Genomic DNA, 17237 nt, shown 5'->3' on the forward strand with positions numbered 1-17237 from the left:
GGTTAAATGTACGACTTCGGCTCAGGTCATCATCTCGCAGGCCATGGGTTCGAGCCTCGCGTCAGGCTCTGTGCTGACAGCTCAGAGCCTGGAGCCTGCTTCAGATTCTGTGTCTTGCTCTCTCTCTGCCCCTCCCCAGCTCGTGCTCTAGGAATGAATGAATGAATGAATGAATGAATAAATAAACGTTACAAAAAAAATTTTTTTAATAAAAAACAAAAAATAAAAATCCTTATCTTCTAAAAATATATGGGAAAACAATTATAGATAAAATATAGCTGTCACCTGCTTAAAATAATGAGTGGGGGAAGGGAGGGTATGTAGACAAAACAAGTGTGGAGCTATGACTGTAACTGCTGAAGTCTTTCAAGTGTGGGGTGTTCTCCTAATTATTTTAAACCACAAGTACTGTTTGAGAAAAATGCAATAGCCTGGAACAACCTCAGTCAGTGGTAGTTTTCGATGCTTAAAGAGATCCCCTGGTAGAACTGGTTAAGTGTCAAAAAACTGCAGAAGGCCCAGATTTTTTTTTTTTTTTTAAGTTTATTTATCTTGAGAGAGCATGCATGTGTGCACAATCAGGGAAGGAGCAGAGAAAGAGGGAGAGAGAGAGAATCCCAAGCTGACAGCCTGTAGCCTGACATGGGGCTAGATCTCACCAACCGTGAGATCATGACCTGAGCTGAAATCAGGACGCTCAACCAACTGAGCCACACAGGCACTGCTCCAAATTCGATGATTTAAGTTAGGTTCTATCTATCTATCTATCTATCTATCCATCCATCTATCTAAAACTGGTTAACAGTTATGTTTAACTGTACCAAAACTTTAAAAAAAAAAAAGAAAAGAAAAGAAAAGCAAGCTCAGCAACTCTTGAAATACACATAGAAAAAAGTACAGTGTCCTCTGGACATACTCAAAAATTTCTTAATGCTCCAGTAATATTCTGAGTAGTTTCTTCCAAAATTTGGCTTTTGACCAGTGACTTTTGCCACTTCAAAATTGCTGGCTGCTTTGAAGTCTGTACTCCCACAGATAAATGTACTCCCAAGACCACCACTAGTCCAAAGTACTTACCTTCAGTGGCGTTAGCCTTTGAGAAAGAAAGAGAAACAGTTGATGGGCGCACTAGTACATTCTCCTGGCACATCATTCATCTCCCACAGAATCACATTTTAAAACTCTCACCCCTCACCTGTTCCAATATCCAGCATTATTATCAAAATTCTGAGGCACAATATTAGAAAGGTAAAAGGTTTCAGCCATGGCTTGCTGTGAAAAGAAATAAAAATAGTAACCTGCACGGAAATGCCTTCCCCTTTGAGATTTTACAAAGAGACACAAAAAGCAGTTCCTTATACGTTAGCTCTAGGCAATTACAGTGACTACTTGTTTAAATAAATGAGAGCCACAGTTATTTCAGGTCAGAAAGCCCAATACAGATTATTCAAAATAAGGACTGTAACAAAGTAAGTAGTTTGGTATCCTAGCTTTCTTTATAATTCTTATAATTCAAACCTGTTACACAGACTCTAAGAACTAAGTTTCCAATGTAAACTAAAGGGTAAGTTTTCAGCCTCTGGCAAAGAATTTCTACATAAAGGTCAACCTTCAGAAACTTTATTTAAGTAATACAATACATTTTAGTAAAAAGTGGCAGAGAAGAATTCCTTGCTCTTCTGAATTCCGGGCCACTAGGTGTGCATTCATTTCACATTTCCGACCCTAAACACAAGGCTGTCGTCGTATCTCCTTCCACTGATCTATATTACCATCAATTACCTTCTCTTCAAGTAGTAGTTCTCAACCTTGAATGCACACTGGAATAAGCCAGAGAGCTTTAAAAATATTGGTGCCGGGTTCCACCCCCTAGAGTTTCTGACTTAACTGCTCTGGGTCTGGGCATCAGGATTTTTTTTAAAACATCCCTAGGTGATTATGAGTATCTAAGGTTAAAAACGACCACCTTAATGACAATGATCACCAAAGTTGATGCAATACATGTCCATGTCATAAAAGACATTTCTCTCCTTTTTTTGGCAGACAACTTATTTTACTTAAAGTAAAGGACACTAGGAAGACATGATAACTAAGTGTGATAGGCGATTCATGACTGAATATGGATCAAAGAAAGTTGTAAAGAATGCAATTGCAACAATTTGGCAAATCTGAGCATGAACTGTGTATTAGAGAATATTATTGTACAAATACTCAAAAATACATGTACACACACTTCTTGGTACGATGATACTCTTGTCATATATACATATATCCTCATTTCTTACATGATACAATCTCCTGAGCAATATCTATTTAGGGATAAAGTGTTATGATGTCTGCAACTTACTGCTGATAGTGAAAAAAGAATTGTATATACATATATATGTATGCGCACATAAAGAAAACATATCAAAATGTATTGGCTATACTGTCTTTTTAATTTTTCTACAGGTAAAAATGTTTGTGCTGTATTCGTTACTTTTCTACAGGTCTGAAATCTTTCAAAATAAAAGTAAATAAATAATAAATAAATAGCTCCTAGTGGCTCTCCAGTTCTTTTACATAGTAATTAGTTTGACTTTTCAACCTATTTAAGAATGTTTTACCATCTAAGCAAAAAAACCCGGATTAAAGTCAGGAAGAAAAATGCAAAATAAGAGTATAGAAATTCTCAAATACTAAGGCTTGACTCCTATGTTCTTAAAGTCCAAGTCCATTGGTATACAGACCACCAGCCCTGTATTCCCATCCCTCCCAAAAAAATATGCCTACAGATGAAAATTTGTTATTTCCTGCTGGAGCCATGTGTCCTCGTGACCACCCACTCCCAACATAGTCTTCATTGAAGGCACTGAAGGTTGGAGGGATGTTGGGATCAGGCTTAAATTTACAATGTTTTCTGTCGGCATCACCTACAGAAAAACACACAAAATGGGTAAGTTATCAGTGGATAAATATTCCTCGAGATTCTCTAAGCAAGGCAAGCTGTTTGCTGCTGGCTAGTATCTCTCTGAGTAGCTAGTACTTAGTGATTGCGTGCATGTCTCAAGTTCCTGGGATAGTTCAGATACCTCATCTGAATTTAGCAAGGACTAGTCTAGGAAAGAATGCTTTTTGTACAGTGTAGCTATCTCATATTCTTTTGCTTCTAGCCTTTCAAATTAAAGGAGAAAAATCCTCTGGATAGTATTTAAGTAAAAACAACGACCAAACAGCTGAACTATATAAAAAGCTTACTACTAAATAAACTCTTGCTTTTCAAAAGACCCTCACGCATTGTATTTTGTGCAACTGTATTTGATAAGTTTACACGTACTGAAATAATGGATATATATAGACACAAAACAATTTGTCCTGGGCAGGCACAGTCTAGGGGAGGGTGAAAGTGTCTCTGATATCTTGCTTGTCGCTGCTTAAGCCATGACAAAACAAACATTTAGGTTATGAGTTCAACCCAGAAATTTCTGAAACAAAGTATCTGAGTACCACATGAGAGAAAAAAATCTCAATTTATTTCTATTCTAACACTGCCAGGATAGTTTGCCACAACAGACACCAGCAAATCCTAACAGCACATTTTCCACTGTCATTAGGCCAGATCTTGTTAAACTACAAAAATAATGGGGATAAACGGAACATACTCAGGCTGCTATTCAAACAAGTTTAAAATGGAGACCAATGAAGTTACTGATTCTAATGTCGTTTCATTCAGCCAGAAAAATTTTAAATGATCCCAAGACTCAGAATAATTTACCTACTACCTAGCTTTTTAGAGCCATGTCGTAAAGAAAAAAATAACTGAAGAACTGATAGTAAACTTCTCTTAAGTGTCATTACCACTGGAATCACTTCTTCGCATGCCTGGTTGTCTCGAAAATTCATTTGTGGGAATTTCCAAAGGCCTAGGATGAAGACGCCTTCCTTGAGATGGATATAAACCTGCTTCGATCAGGTATCTGGGGGCACTGCCAGAGGAAGACCACGCTGAACCAAGTTCAGGACTTAAGGACTTAATCCATCCAGGCTACGTGGCTTTGGGCTGTAAGTGTGCAAGATAGCCAGTGTGTGGCCTCAACTTCTCCGGAACAGGTTTTTTATTTTCCTTTTGACCCTTTCCTGCTCAGTGCCAAGACAATCTCCCATACAGTCCCTGAAGGTGAGCAGGCAGGTTTGTTCTGGTTCATCCTTCCTCCCCCACGGTGTAGCCCTCTGGGGTTCCAGGCTAATGTGGGAGGGTCTCCTATAAGACAATCTACCTTGGGTGAGCCCCAGGTCTTGCCTTTAGTCCCCTTCTCCCTACTACAAAGGTGTGGCATCAGAAGCAATGTGGCTTTGGTTTACCAGGATTGCCCTTACCTCTCTGGATTCTAGCTCTCCCCCAAATACTGGCTTGGCAATTCACTATCATGCTGACTCGTGTGTGTGTGTGTGTGTGTGTGTGTGTGTGTGCGCGCGCGCACGCGCGCACACGCGCGTAGGACTTTTTCCTACATACTTCTTACATATTACTACTAACATTTCCTGTCATTTTTTAGCAGAGAGTTAATGGGAATAATTTGGTGTGTCATTCCTGAAAACAGAAGACTCTTTAGACTAAAATCAAATAAATCACAGGATCCTGCTTCCTGTTCTCAAATATTATTTTGCTTCCTCAAATTACACAGCTCACAGGATTTACAACGTGAAATGCCTTGCTTTTCTTATATGCCTCTGAAAATGGTAACAGGAGGATAAAATTAATACAACTGAAATTCCTTACATCTTGGGAAAAGTCTTGTATTTAAAGGAAATTCATTAGGCTTGAGACTAACTAAACCAAATGAGTTTCTCTCGATGTAAATTTCTAATCTACTCTCAACTGCTATCATAAAGTTTCCAACTACCTCAGTTTCCTTCTAGCAGCAAGCAGTCCAAGACTTCTGCTAGTGTGCTGGTTGGTTGCGCTCTAGACAGGCATGCACTCATATGAGTATCAGCATTTTAATATATGTAAACATAACATGCACTGTAAAGCAAAGGAGAAATAATGTGTGGGCCTTACAGCAAATTAACAGCTAAATGAAATATGAGTAAACAACTATGACAAAAGGTAATACCTTATTACATAAAAGAACTCCCACAAATCAATTCAAAACATCACATCTCAACTGAAAATGGTAACAGTAACTGACAAAGAATAATTCACAAAATACTGATATTCACTGGTAACCCATAAATGGAAATAAAATCACCTATTAAATTGGTAAAGCTCAATAATGCTCATTATGGGTGAGAAAGATAGGACAAGTAGTTAACGGTAGATACTGTAAACTGGAATAATCTCCACAGAAACCAATTTAACATTAAATATCATCTTAATTACAGGAGTGCACCAAGACTTAAAAAACACACAAACATACTTATACACCTGCCTACCTCTCTAGTCTCATTTCACACATTCTCCCTTGTTCTGGCCACTCTGGCCTTCTTTTAGCTCCCTAAAGGAACAAAACTCTTCACATTGGGGCCCTCGAAGATGCAACTGTGCTTTTCTTTCTGTCTGGAATGCTCTTGTCCACACCCCATGGCCCACCCAACTCCTCTGCCTAGGTAACAGTCATCCACCCTCCAGACCATTTTCTGGGGAGAACCCTTGCTAATCAAGACCAGGTTCTCCTATTATCATCTCTCATCACATTCTTTATTGTTCCTTACTTACACTAACCTAACTTTCAATCACTTGTCCTTTGGAACAGTTATTACTAAAAGCAATTATACATACATGTTTAAGTGGTTTGATAGGTCAACCATGTGCCATGAACACAGAGACCATCTGCTCTGGTCCCAAGGCTCAGCATAATGCCAGACACATGGCAGGCACTTTAAAAATATTTGTGGAGACAATGAATGAATGGTGCCAGTTGTAGCAATATTTAAGACAGAGCTTCCAACTCCTATGTCAGGATATGGATCCTCTCAGCCTCCGAGAAAGCTGGGAAGAGTCTGGGGCTCCTCGGCTACCAGGTAGGTCCATTTATCTAAGTGAGTCTTACAAACATCATCATTTTCTAAGTGTGATATAATGTGGAAGAGGTTGAATCAATAATCTTCCTTGTTCTAAATTTAGAAACATCTTTCATCAATGCCATTACTTCTAACCACCTACCCATTATCTTGCTTTTGGATATATGTTCAAGTACCCATCTAGGCACCCGCTTCGACTGATCATAAGACAAGGCATGATTAGTGTAACGCCTAGTCTCTGTTCCAGTTAAAGGGACTCCAAATTGTTCCAAGAGAGCCTTTTCTGCACAACCTAAAGATGAAAAGGGGGGTGGGGGGACAAAAACAAACAGTTAGTGACTCTTACTAGGAACAAGAAATTATAAGTCAAGGGAGAGGGGTGAGACTTACCAAGGACTGGCTCAAAAGTCTAATCAACCAGATCCCATTTTGTAATTCATTCTGGAAACATACTTATAGTCCAAAGCATTTGTGTACCAAAGTGAATTTCAAGAACCACTGGCTCAGTTGTGATCATGTGACATGTGGCATCACCTACTCCTCGTATTGCAAGACATCGCTCATTTCTCAAGTTAAAATTTACTACAAATGTTTGCTCATCTTGCAGAACATTCGCAGGACAAGTTACTCGCAACCCAAGGTTTTACTGTACTTCCGAGGCAGAGGAGACAGCAGACTTTGCCAGTAATCAGTTGTGTGGTTTTATCAAGGTAAACTGCAGCTATCTCATTAAAAGTTTTTCTTAATGTTTATTTATTTTTTAAAGAGAGAGACAAAGCACGAGCGGGGGAGGGGCAGAGAGAGAGGGAGACACAGAATTGGAAGCAGGCTCCAGGCTCTGAACCGTCAGCACAGAGCCCGACGCAGGGCTCGAACTCACGGACCGCGAGATCATGACCTGAGCTGAAGTCGGACGCCCAACCGACTGAGCCACCCAGGCGCCCCGTAAATAAAGACCTGATCTTACTGGTCTTTCACACCAAATGTCCAAATAGGTGCCCCATAAAGTACTGTGTATACAAAAGCAGCAAAGGAAAAACACGTCATTACTGGTCACTGACACGACTGAGTGGGAAAGAGCCTACCTCCTCATTACATTTTAAGAGTTAGCGTGGGGACAAAAGCACCGCCTTTTATAAGTATTTTAGAAGACCGCCATCCACTGACAGTCGTCTTCAACATTCTGGAACTGAAGCAGAGAAGTGCGCTGCAGCCAAAACAGGGGCAAAACGGGTATTATTCCTCCCAGTGGGAGAAACCAAGCACGCATTTAACACGGACTCGGTGAAACTAATCCTCTCCTGATGCCTTCTCCAGGTCTTCAACCTACCAGAGCCCTTCTCTTGCTAACTGCCAAATATCAGAAGGAACCAGTTAAATCGGCAGGTCAGGGAAAGCGTAAACAATGAGCATGAGCTCATTTTCCCTGTTAAATATAAGGGAGCCCTGGCAGCTGCAGGATTTACACACTTTGGAGAACAGCGAGCAGGTGTGAAAATTAATAAAGGGAAACCTCACTAAAGGGGACCCTGGATGCTCGCAAGGGGAGGCTGGAAGGGGAAGCCACACCACTCCGTGTCAGTTACAGGAAAAACCGTCAAGCGGGAAGAATCCTCAACGCCAGGCCCCCGGGAGGGAAAAGATGTACAGGGCGACTCCTACAAGACGCTGACCACCCATGCGACTCGGCCAATGAGAAACTCCTCACCCTGCACTTTTCTCCAACGGACTTTTCAAAACAAACCCTCCCAACTGCCTCGGTCATCGCCATGAAGTTCCTCCCCCACTTTGGGTGTTGGATTTGCCTGTGCTTTTGCCATAGCTTGCTTGTCCTCAATCGTTCATTCTCTGCTCTTTCCGAATGAGCCCATGTTTTCTGCTGACAAGATAACGTGACAGTTTGTAGGGTTAAGGCGGGTCCTCTGCGTTTGAACGATGACAAAATGAGGACCATTAACTAACTCATCGGCTAACACTGTGTGCGGAGTGAACGACGAGCCACAGACATTAAAACAAACAGACATGTGATAAATGCTTCGGTGGTAGATGATGAGAAAACGAAGATGGAGAAGTATGCGAAGGAGGCAGGCGACAGTCCAGGCGGAGCGGGGAGGCCGGGCGGGAAGACTAGGAAGGCGGAGAAGCCAGGACCCCCGGGCTCGGGGACGGCAAAGGGAGAAGAGCCGCGGGTCCAAAATTACGATTCACGCCCGAGGTGGGAATCCGGCCCGAAAGCCGGGCCGGGGAAGGAAGAGCAGGCCGACAGACTTACCGTCGGGCTCCCTCACCGCCAACGCTGCCTCAGCGCCCTGACTCCGGAGCACCTGCAGGGCCGTGAACCCGCCTCCCGCGGCGCCCACCACAGCCCCGGCCACGAAGACACTCAGAAAGCGCCGGGAGCCCCTGAGGCGGGAAGCAAAACTTCCCGCGGCCATCTTACCCTAAGGGCCTGCCTTCTACGGCGGCGCATGCGCACACCTGCACGGTCGCCTGAAAGCCAATCGCAACCGCAGGAGCGACACACGCATGCGCAACCTGGGGTCGCCCGGTCCAAGCCCCTCTGGAGTCGCCAGAGGTGAGGGCGCAGGCGCACACGCTCCGCGCTGAGAGTCTCGGGAGCCCCCTGGTGACAAAACCGGCGGCCCGGGTGTATCCCCGCTCCGCCCCTGGTCCCTTTGATCGGGTGATAGGTGGGAGGCATGACATCTGGAGGGCGCAGTGGTGTGCACAGAGAGTCCTGAGAAGAAAATGCCTTTAGTGCCACTTAATAGGTGAGGAAACCACCTGCACATGGTTACAGTGAAGGCTTCAGAGCCACGATCCCAACTCCGGTCTCATTCCAAAACCTGTGCCACATTGGATGTCTTCGTGACACCTGGCTGCGAAGTCACAGTATAGGAGTCCTGACTTCTCAAAACAGCTTTGTACATCCTAAGGAGCCTCTTGACGAGACAGGACTCCGTGGTGGCTTAGGGCCGTGAATCAGAGCGCAGGGGTTTGGATGCGCGACCATTTTCCACTTCAGGTTAACTTCACCTTTCAGGGCTTCTGGTTCCTCTTTCTCAGATGGGAATAACAGTAATAAATTCCATATATTAAATGATATTTAATAAATGTATATTTATTAAATATATACAGAAATTCCATATAGTAAATGAAATTTATTTGTATATATAAACAATAAAATAAGTATGATGAAGGTGATTAGACCATAGGCTTCTGGTGAGGATTAAAGATTACCACGCAGAGGGTCGCCTGGGTGGCTCAGACAGTCAAGCGTCTGACTTCGGCTCAGGTCACGATCCTGCTGTCAGGAGTTCGAGCCCTGCCTGGGGCCCTGTGCTGACCGCTGGGAGCCTGGAGCCTGCCTCCGATTCTGTGTCTCCCTCTCTCTCTGCTCCTCCCCTGCTCACGCTCTGTCTGTCTCCCTCTCAAGAATAAATACAAATTAAAAAATAAAATAACATAAAGATTGCCACGTGGAGTTTAGGGAAGAACCTGGGGTATGTCATTAAGTGCTCTGTAAACATCAGCGATTTTTACGTAGTCCTCTTTCGTCTTGATAGAACATAAAATCCAGACTGCTGAATGACGGCTGACAAAGTAAGTAAGGAGATGTTTTATGCACTCCCACTCAAAATACATTTTGCAGTGCAATCGACAGCACTCCACGTGGACTTAAAAGCAGGAGGCCTTCCCGACATCCAGCTAAGGAAGGAAGTACAGATGTTGTTTTGACAGCTTCCGGATTCCATGTCCCCTCCCCAGGAATACCTATTATAAAGCGGTTCCGTATAATCAGTCCCCTACCTCTGACCCTAACTGGCTGAGCTAGGTCAACCAGAATGTCTCCAGGGATCGTGGATCTGCAAGACTCTCCAGGTAGCAGAGCTGTGACATTTGAAACTCTGGCCCCATCTGTAGCCTTGTTTCCCGCTAAGTGGACAAGGCAGGTGCATCTGGTTTTGCGCTAAGCAACACAGGAGGAAACGGAGGGCTGCAGTGCTGTGATCCCAGCTTCCAAGACGCCTGAAGCCCGGTCGCATCTTGCCTTTACCAGAGCTTGCCTGGCCCTTTGCCCCAGGATCCTTCGTGTAACCGCCCCCCCCCCCTTTTTTGTTTAATGGCTTCTGTCATTTGCAATCAAGAGTCCCGACAAATACAACCAGACAGCGCTGGTGTTGACCGCAGGTTTCAAAGCTACCTCAGCAACTTGTACCAGAATTTACGACATACATTCAAGAGGTGTTTGTTGCTCAAGGCCTTCCTAAGTGCCATGTGCTGTGATAGACACCAGAGATAAATGGTAGGTGACTGTTCCTCATCCAGATCCTGTATGTGGAAACAACAGTGAACCCCTCACTTGGCCCCCAGAGGTCAAGAGCTGGAAGTAAGGGCTGCCTGACTTAGGGTGGGGTATCTCCCTCTGGGCCAGTTTGCCCACCTTTAAAACGAAGGAATTGGAGCAGTGGTTTTTGAACTGTAACTAGGGGACTGTAACTAGGAGACTTAAGGGGAGGAGTGGAAGGGCAGGCTTAATGGCCCCTGAACCCTCTTGTACTTGCTCACTTGAGCAAGCCTGTTTTTAGAAATCAGCTTCTGTGTCCAGTTCCTTCTGGTGAAAGAATTCCTTTGCTGAAGGAAAAGTGTGACCAGATGACCTCTCTGGTCCAACCTTCCAGTAGTTCTAGCTTTAAGGTCCTCATTCTACAAGGTCAGCCTTTCTTTCCTTCTCTGCACTTATCATTAGAGACATTCACTAGTAAAAGGTGAACTATCTAAATCTGAAAGAGCCGAAAGGACCAAGAGCTGGGCAACTGGTCCCAAAATAAAGGGTCCCTTCATTGAAAATTGCTAAGAGTTCCAAACAGGTTGTTTAATCCTTTTAAAGCATGAATAGAAAGGCATTAACCCTACCAGAAGGAGGATCCAAAGCTGGCATTTCCCCACTTAGCAATTATTAGTCACGGGCCTAAAAAAACCTATGTTACTGAGGAAAGCAGTGATTTCTGGGGCTTTCCCGTTTTCTTTGTTAGACAATAGAGACTATCATTGTTTTATTAACAGGGAACCATGTTTTCATCTAGTGAGGGAAGTCAAGAACTCCAAAACGTGAGACCTGGCTTACTGATTCAGATCTGGGGTGGTGCCCCATAACTACATTTTTTTATTTTACAGGGACCCTGATACTCAGCTGTGTTTAGAAATGGCGGAGCCCGTATTCCGCAGTAATCCAGAATGACACTTATATCCTAGGCTTCTCTGCTCCACTTACAAAAATATTGCCCAGAGTTGTCTGCAAAGTATAGAACTAGGGGGAGTGGGTCAAAGTTGGAAATTTGGTAAATATACCCCTACCCTGCAGGAACTTACCCCGAGTCCCAGGACAGTCCATTTAGAAGCCCACAGTGTCTCCAACCAGGTCCTGAGCTTCTGAAGGGCAGAAATGAAGACCCGTGCCGAGCTCCAGTACCACAGGACCGTGGTAGACTACGTACTCAACCATTAACAACTGTACGTGTACCACACAGGAACTCACAGGGGTGTTTCCGAGTCAGCCCTGTAAGTGGAAAACACCATTATATTTATTTCTAATCCCCATGAAAAGAAACCTCAATCCCCTGCCACGTGATTAAGAGAGACAACAGGGTAGTTTAATTATTATTATTTTATTTTCATATACAAAAAGATAAAACTTGAAATAGCTCTAGATTTTTCCTCCTATTCTGTTGGGGTGTGGCTGCTTCTTCACACAGGGGGAAAAAACTACATTCACATCGGTTTATTTGAGGACCCAGTGCAGAGTTCAAGCAGCAAAACCCCAACTTAGCAGATCTAATTTCAAACTTGACACTCATTTCTAAAATTACCACAGTAAAAAGGAACAAAGATCCACTGCAAATGAATGAACTATGATACAATGTTCTTTCCAAAATGTCTTCATTTTGCAACTGTAATTACATGGATGTCTGCTTTAGGCCATTTTAGATGTGTGCATGTATATAATATACATACGTGTGTATATGCGTGTGTGTTGTATATATATGTGTGTGTATATATATATAAGTCCGCACACTTTTCAAATCCAGACAGGGTAACAGCAACAAGCTTAACTCTGTGTGTGTGTGTGTGTGTGTGTATTTTAAACATGATACTTTAGTATAACTTTTTGTTAATTCAGTAGTACAAGCTATTTCTGTTCTACAAATTTTTTTATTTTATAGCTACAAGGGTGAAAGTGACCTATTACATTTACATCTCACATATCCTGGTATACAAACAGTACTTACTGAATTTGAGCCAAAAACTAGAAATCTTTATTTTTAGCACTTGAAGAGCTTCCTCACTTCTACAGCCTTAAGTTGTATACTAGTCACATTTCCAGAGTTTGTAATTATTCATTGTTTTAAACTGCAAGAAACAGGTGAATCCAAACTTTTAATTACAATTGTTATATACAAGTTAGATAACACAGCTCAGTAAGACTTTGCTATCCATCCTAAACCCAACACACACATTCTCCACTAAGTTAGACAAGTCCTTAGGATCTTCCTTCTTTTCCTTACAAATAATGTACAAATTTAGAAGTAGCTGGTAAAACTGATACATAAGATGGCAAATGAGAGGTGACATTTTCTGTCGGTTCCAAAACTGGTCCTGCAAATCTTGTATTCTGCTGTGTTCTTTAACTGTGTGTCTGTTACATGCAGAAGCTCTTTTCACAAGAATGGACATCAGACTCAATGTAAGTTAAATTTACAGTACTGTGAAGTTATCAGATTCAAGGACAAATGTGAAAAAATATTAACAGGTGAAAAATTCGGCCCTTTGATGCTAATGTTAAGATCATGTCAAATTCATAAGCAGATTCTTTTGTACAGTTGAAAAATGGCATTGTGTGGATTTGTGGCATGGAACTGAAATCTAGAAGTATGCTTCTATTCTGCGGTAACCCTCACCCTCAATTCTGAAGTACCACTCAATTTTCTTTGCATTTTTACAGAATTCTAGGGGAAAAAACGGGGGGAAAAAGCTGCTGGCGTTTTAACAATCCCTCCACGCACAGGAGGTCTGAACACTTCCAGGTGGGGTCTCCTAAGCATCTCTGTATGATCACTGGCTCTCAGCCAGCCTTCGACAGGGACTTGGACACTTCCCAAATCAAAACCCAGATGTTGCCTCATCTCTCCTACTCTCACTTCTGTCATCGCGGGTAACGTTTGAATGAGCGCGTTTTTCCCTTATGGAGAAATTATTTGGCTAAACGTACACTTAGCTCGTGGCAGTGCTCTGAGAAAACCCCACTTGGGCTAAAGTAAAGCACTTGCAGGGACTGAAGTCAACAGTCCGCTGACCAGGGCAGAGACCAAACACTTCAAGGGCTGATCAGAACCCGCTGGGAACACACTGACCTTGGCATCCCACGGTCAGCAGGACAGCCCAGGCAGGCAGCCCACGCTCGTATGGCTGAATTACCACTTTTAATCTTGGTCTGCCATCTATGCCCCAGAGACAAAAATTCAGATGTGGTGACTGCTGGTTAATTAAACTTTTTGAACTGGTAAAAAAGGCTCTTTAAAAATATATATATATATATATTTATTTAAAATACATCAAAATGACAAACAGCCATATCCCGCAAGGCCTAATTTCACAGCAACATATGCTACAGACATCTTCCCAGAATGCACCGTGGTGGATGGTGGGTTTTTTAATCCTGCCATTTAAAGGAATGTTCTACATTTGAGTTTTAATGACTGGAAATGTGTTACAAAGAGCTCATCTTTGGAACTAATTTGTGTGCAAGACCAGCCAATTGAATCACTTTGCCTATGCAGACACAAGAATACTGAAAATGGCAGAATTCAAAGAGGAACCCAGGAAGCACCGTTCAGATGACACTCTAGACCCATCCCACCACAGTGCAGTGAAGAGCTTGCCAGAAGCCCCTCTTTCAGTCCTTGGGAAGAGTTGAACTTTAAAACAAGTAAGTGCCCATACTTGGCAGGGTTCCTGCGTGCGTTATGTTACAAGCCTGCAGTACCGAGAGGACCCAGATGGTGACACTGTTCAACATGAGGTCTGAGGTAACTGGTTCTTACAATACCTGGAGCACAGAACGGCATCCAGAAATTACAGCTGGGAAAAAGGAAAAAGGTGGGGTTTCGGGCTAGAAAAGACAAGTAGAAAAAAGCTTACAGCAGTTGCTTTTGGGGGGAGGCAGGTGACAAAAACAAAGGCACAACAGAATTACATTCCAAGACGCGTGGCCGGAGAACAGAGAAACGGTCTTTCATGGGGAACAGGGAAAGGAACGATGGGTTAGTTCCTGGAGCGCTACCGGACCTGCTGAAACTAAACTTATTCCGAGTAGAAAAGGGGTAGAGTGTAAAACTTCACTCTGAACCAGACTGAATAAAAACACAGCTGGTTTAAAATGACACGTTAGGGATGCTCCTGACAGAACTGTCCCAATCCGTGTACTTCTGAGCACAGCGGCGTGGGTCTGGGGAGCAGGCCTTCAGCTGAGCCTCAGAAGTGGCAGTGACGATACAAAGATTAGCTTCATTGTTCACCTTCCCTGTATCCCCATCAAAAGCCTCACCCAAATAACCACCCACATTCTACCCCAAAATAAAAAGGCTAACATGAAGACCACCATCCATAACCATGGCAGTCGTGCTGACCTTTGCAGGAAGAGCAGAAGGGCTAAGTGACAGCTAGAAGATGCCCTCTGGTACGGGGCGCTGAGCTTCCTCGGAGGGCTCCTGGCTGTGACTCGCTTGATGAAAGCAGGGAGCTGCCCCAAGCACTCTCACGTCCAGGAGGCCCCGACCAGAGAGGACACAATGTGCCTGGCAGCTCCCCATTTAACTTGATCGCTGCATCCACACAACACCCTCCTTTTCTGAGTAGTTACTAAACTGGAAATTCTGTCTTAAAAACTGGGTAATTTGGTCCTGCATAATTCAGTGTTGTGGATTACTCAAATCCCCAAACTCTCATTTCAAATGTTGATAGCCTGAACCTTATTCGTCCCAACCTGCCCCAATCTGCACTCCCATATAATTTCTGTCCCTCAAAACACCCTCATACGACTACATCCGACAGCAGGAACGCACAAACTAATTTCTAATCCCAGAACCCTTTGTTCAGAAGGTATCTCAGGAGGAAGCACAAATGTAAAACATACCACAGGCTCTCGCCTCCCAATCCGCAGGGAGCTGAGCCAAAGCATCACCGTCCCACACAGCCCCAAGCGGGGTTTTAGCCAAACAAGACCCAGCGACGGCCTCCCATCTGCCAGTGTATCATGAGAGTCCATACAAGCACTAGGTAAAAGCCCCGCACCACCCACACTCCAGTGTATATTTATCCTGAAAGGTAAAGCTCATTACTCTGATTACAAAACCATTCGCATCAAACTCACTAGACTTTATAAAAATAATCTGTGGTATAAAACAATCTCCACACTGTGCAGAAGAATCTGTCAGGTGATATAACTAAATATATATGTAGAGCTATAGATTTCTTAAAGTAAAATTTCAAGTGTCATATCTCTATCATATAACCTATTCTTTTATTTACAACGCTACCTAACAACATTCCGATGCAAATATGATTGGGAGAAACAGAGAATGATCCCATGCCCAACCAACAGCAGAAGTTCCCAGAACTCGAGACAGAACTCATCCATCTGTAAAAACAAAAACAAAAACAAAAACACGCACACAAAAACCAAAAAACCAAACACAAACCCATCCTCACCTGCCTAAAAAGCATTAGCTAATAATGGGTCATGTTTCTCCTAACTGTGAGCTCAAAAATGTAAACTTTGCAAATAAATGTAACACTTTCCCACAGATGTCCAGAAGGGCCCACGTCTGGATAATCCGCTGCACACACACACGTGCCCAAGCATATGCTTCTCTAGGGTCCTGTGGTTGGCATGCAGTGGTTCTCAGAATTGCGTAGGCCCCAGACAGTCCACAGACACTCCCGGAGAGGAAGGGCAGCACAGGGCCCTTCACCACGCACTGGCATTTAGAGACTATGCACTTTAATTCGTGAGGAAAAAACACTTGTATTTATCTCTGCAAGCTGCCACAGGAGCAAATAAAGTATCACCGGTTTTGGCACTACAGGGATTTGTGGAGGACCACAGTCAAAGGTCCTGCTTCATTCACACCTGGAAGATACAGTCACAAAAATGTAAAAGCTTGGCAAAATTTAAACAGTGGTAGATCCAAAATCTTGTCCAAACCAAAGTTTACAATGGACCCAAAATGAGTATAAAATAGGAAGATTCAAAATATCCCTCTAGATAATTTGGAATTTTATTTGCTGAGTTTATGGGTCTCTTGGACCCACTGTTTTCAAAAGGAAGCTGAGTCAACTGAATTAATTTCCAGGCGGGGGCGGGGGGGGGGTGCATCTTAAACTTCAGTTTCTTTTTGCTACAAAACTAAATCATTATCTTAAAAAACTATTCCAAGCCTTCTAAAGGTTTGGGATACATTCATAGGTGGATTGCTGGTTACAAATCAACTGTCGGGAATCTTACTGAAACAACCATGCATATAACCCTGAATTTATTATATCTAGACTGAGAAGATAAATAGTTCATCAGCTGCATTACCGGGCCCGTCTCTTGACCTAAAACATCACTGTTGATAAACACTTAAACTCGTCATTACTAGGCTGAACACGGATTAGCTACTGTTTTATTAGTTCAGCTTTTACAAACAGCCATTAACCAAGGAATTCATGGCACCCAAATGAGAAGAAAAAACCACTTTGCCCTCTTTCCTTTCTCGATGCTCATCCTGGATGGGGGGTGGGGTGGGGGTGTCGACGAGTAAATTGACTGTGCTTCTTGGAAAGATGTGGTCTAGGAGGCCCTTGAAATGTGAACTGGGTCTGGCCAGCTTTCCAAAGATGAGCCATTAAGAACCCAGCAGGCTACTGAAATAGTTGAGACTGAGGATCAAACGAAGTTAACTCCCGGGAAAATGGTTTCCAATTCAGATACTCATCTAGTGAGCCAAGTTCTGAGGAATAACACTTGGCCGTTCGACTTCTAGTACCCATTCTAAAACCTTATATAACTTAACACATGCTTACTGTATTGCTAAAACCACCAAATCCTTATATTACCAATGTGCTGAGAACTTTACACTGCATCCTAAGAAAGGCAGAATTCCATTTGCGAGAGGGCCACCCGGTCCTCCTGT

At 43.2% G+C, this 17237-nt stretch overlaps 1 protein-coding gene across 2 annotated transcripts in view; it reads right to left on the reverse strand.

Moving 5' to 3' along the window:
- The window catches only part of EXOG (exo/endonuclease G), a 30234-nt gene extending 21556 nt beyond the window's left edge, over nt 1–8678 (reverse strand). Inside the window, exons 1-4 of one of the 2 annotated variants that reach the window (XR_007457414.1) lie at nt 8276–8678; nt 6146–6295; nt 2773–2912; nt 1196–1272 (exon numbers count right to left, since the gene is read on the reverse strand). Coding sequence is in view for 1 of the 2 variants with exons in the window: in XM_049628991.1 (XP_049484948.1) it covers nt 1196–1272; nt 2773–2912; nt 6146–6295; nt 8276–8438 (530 nt within the window). In the remaining variant the exon portion in view is untranslated. The remainder of the gene's footprint in view (nt 1–1195; nt 1273–2772; nt 2913–6145; nt 6296–8275) is intronic. The other variant, XM_049628991.1, reaches the window with a different exon arrangement.
- Nucleotides 8679–17237: the final 8559 nt, after the last annotated feature.

The sequence above is a fragment of the Panthera uncia genome, chromosome C2, assembly GCF_023721935.1.
Source record: "Panthera uncia isolate 11264 chromosome C2, Puncia_PCG_1.0, whole genome shotgun sequence".
Taxonomy (NCBI): domain Eukaryota; kingdom Metazoa; phylum Chordata; class Mammalia; order Carnivora; family Felidae; genus Panthera; species Panthera uncia.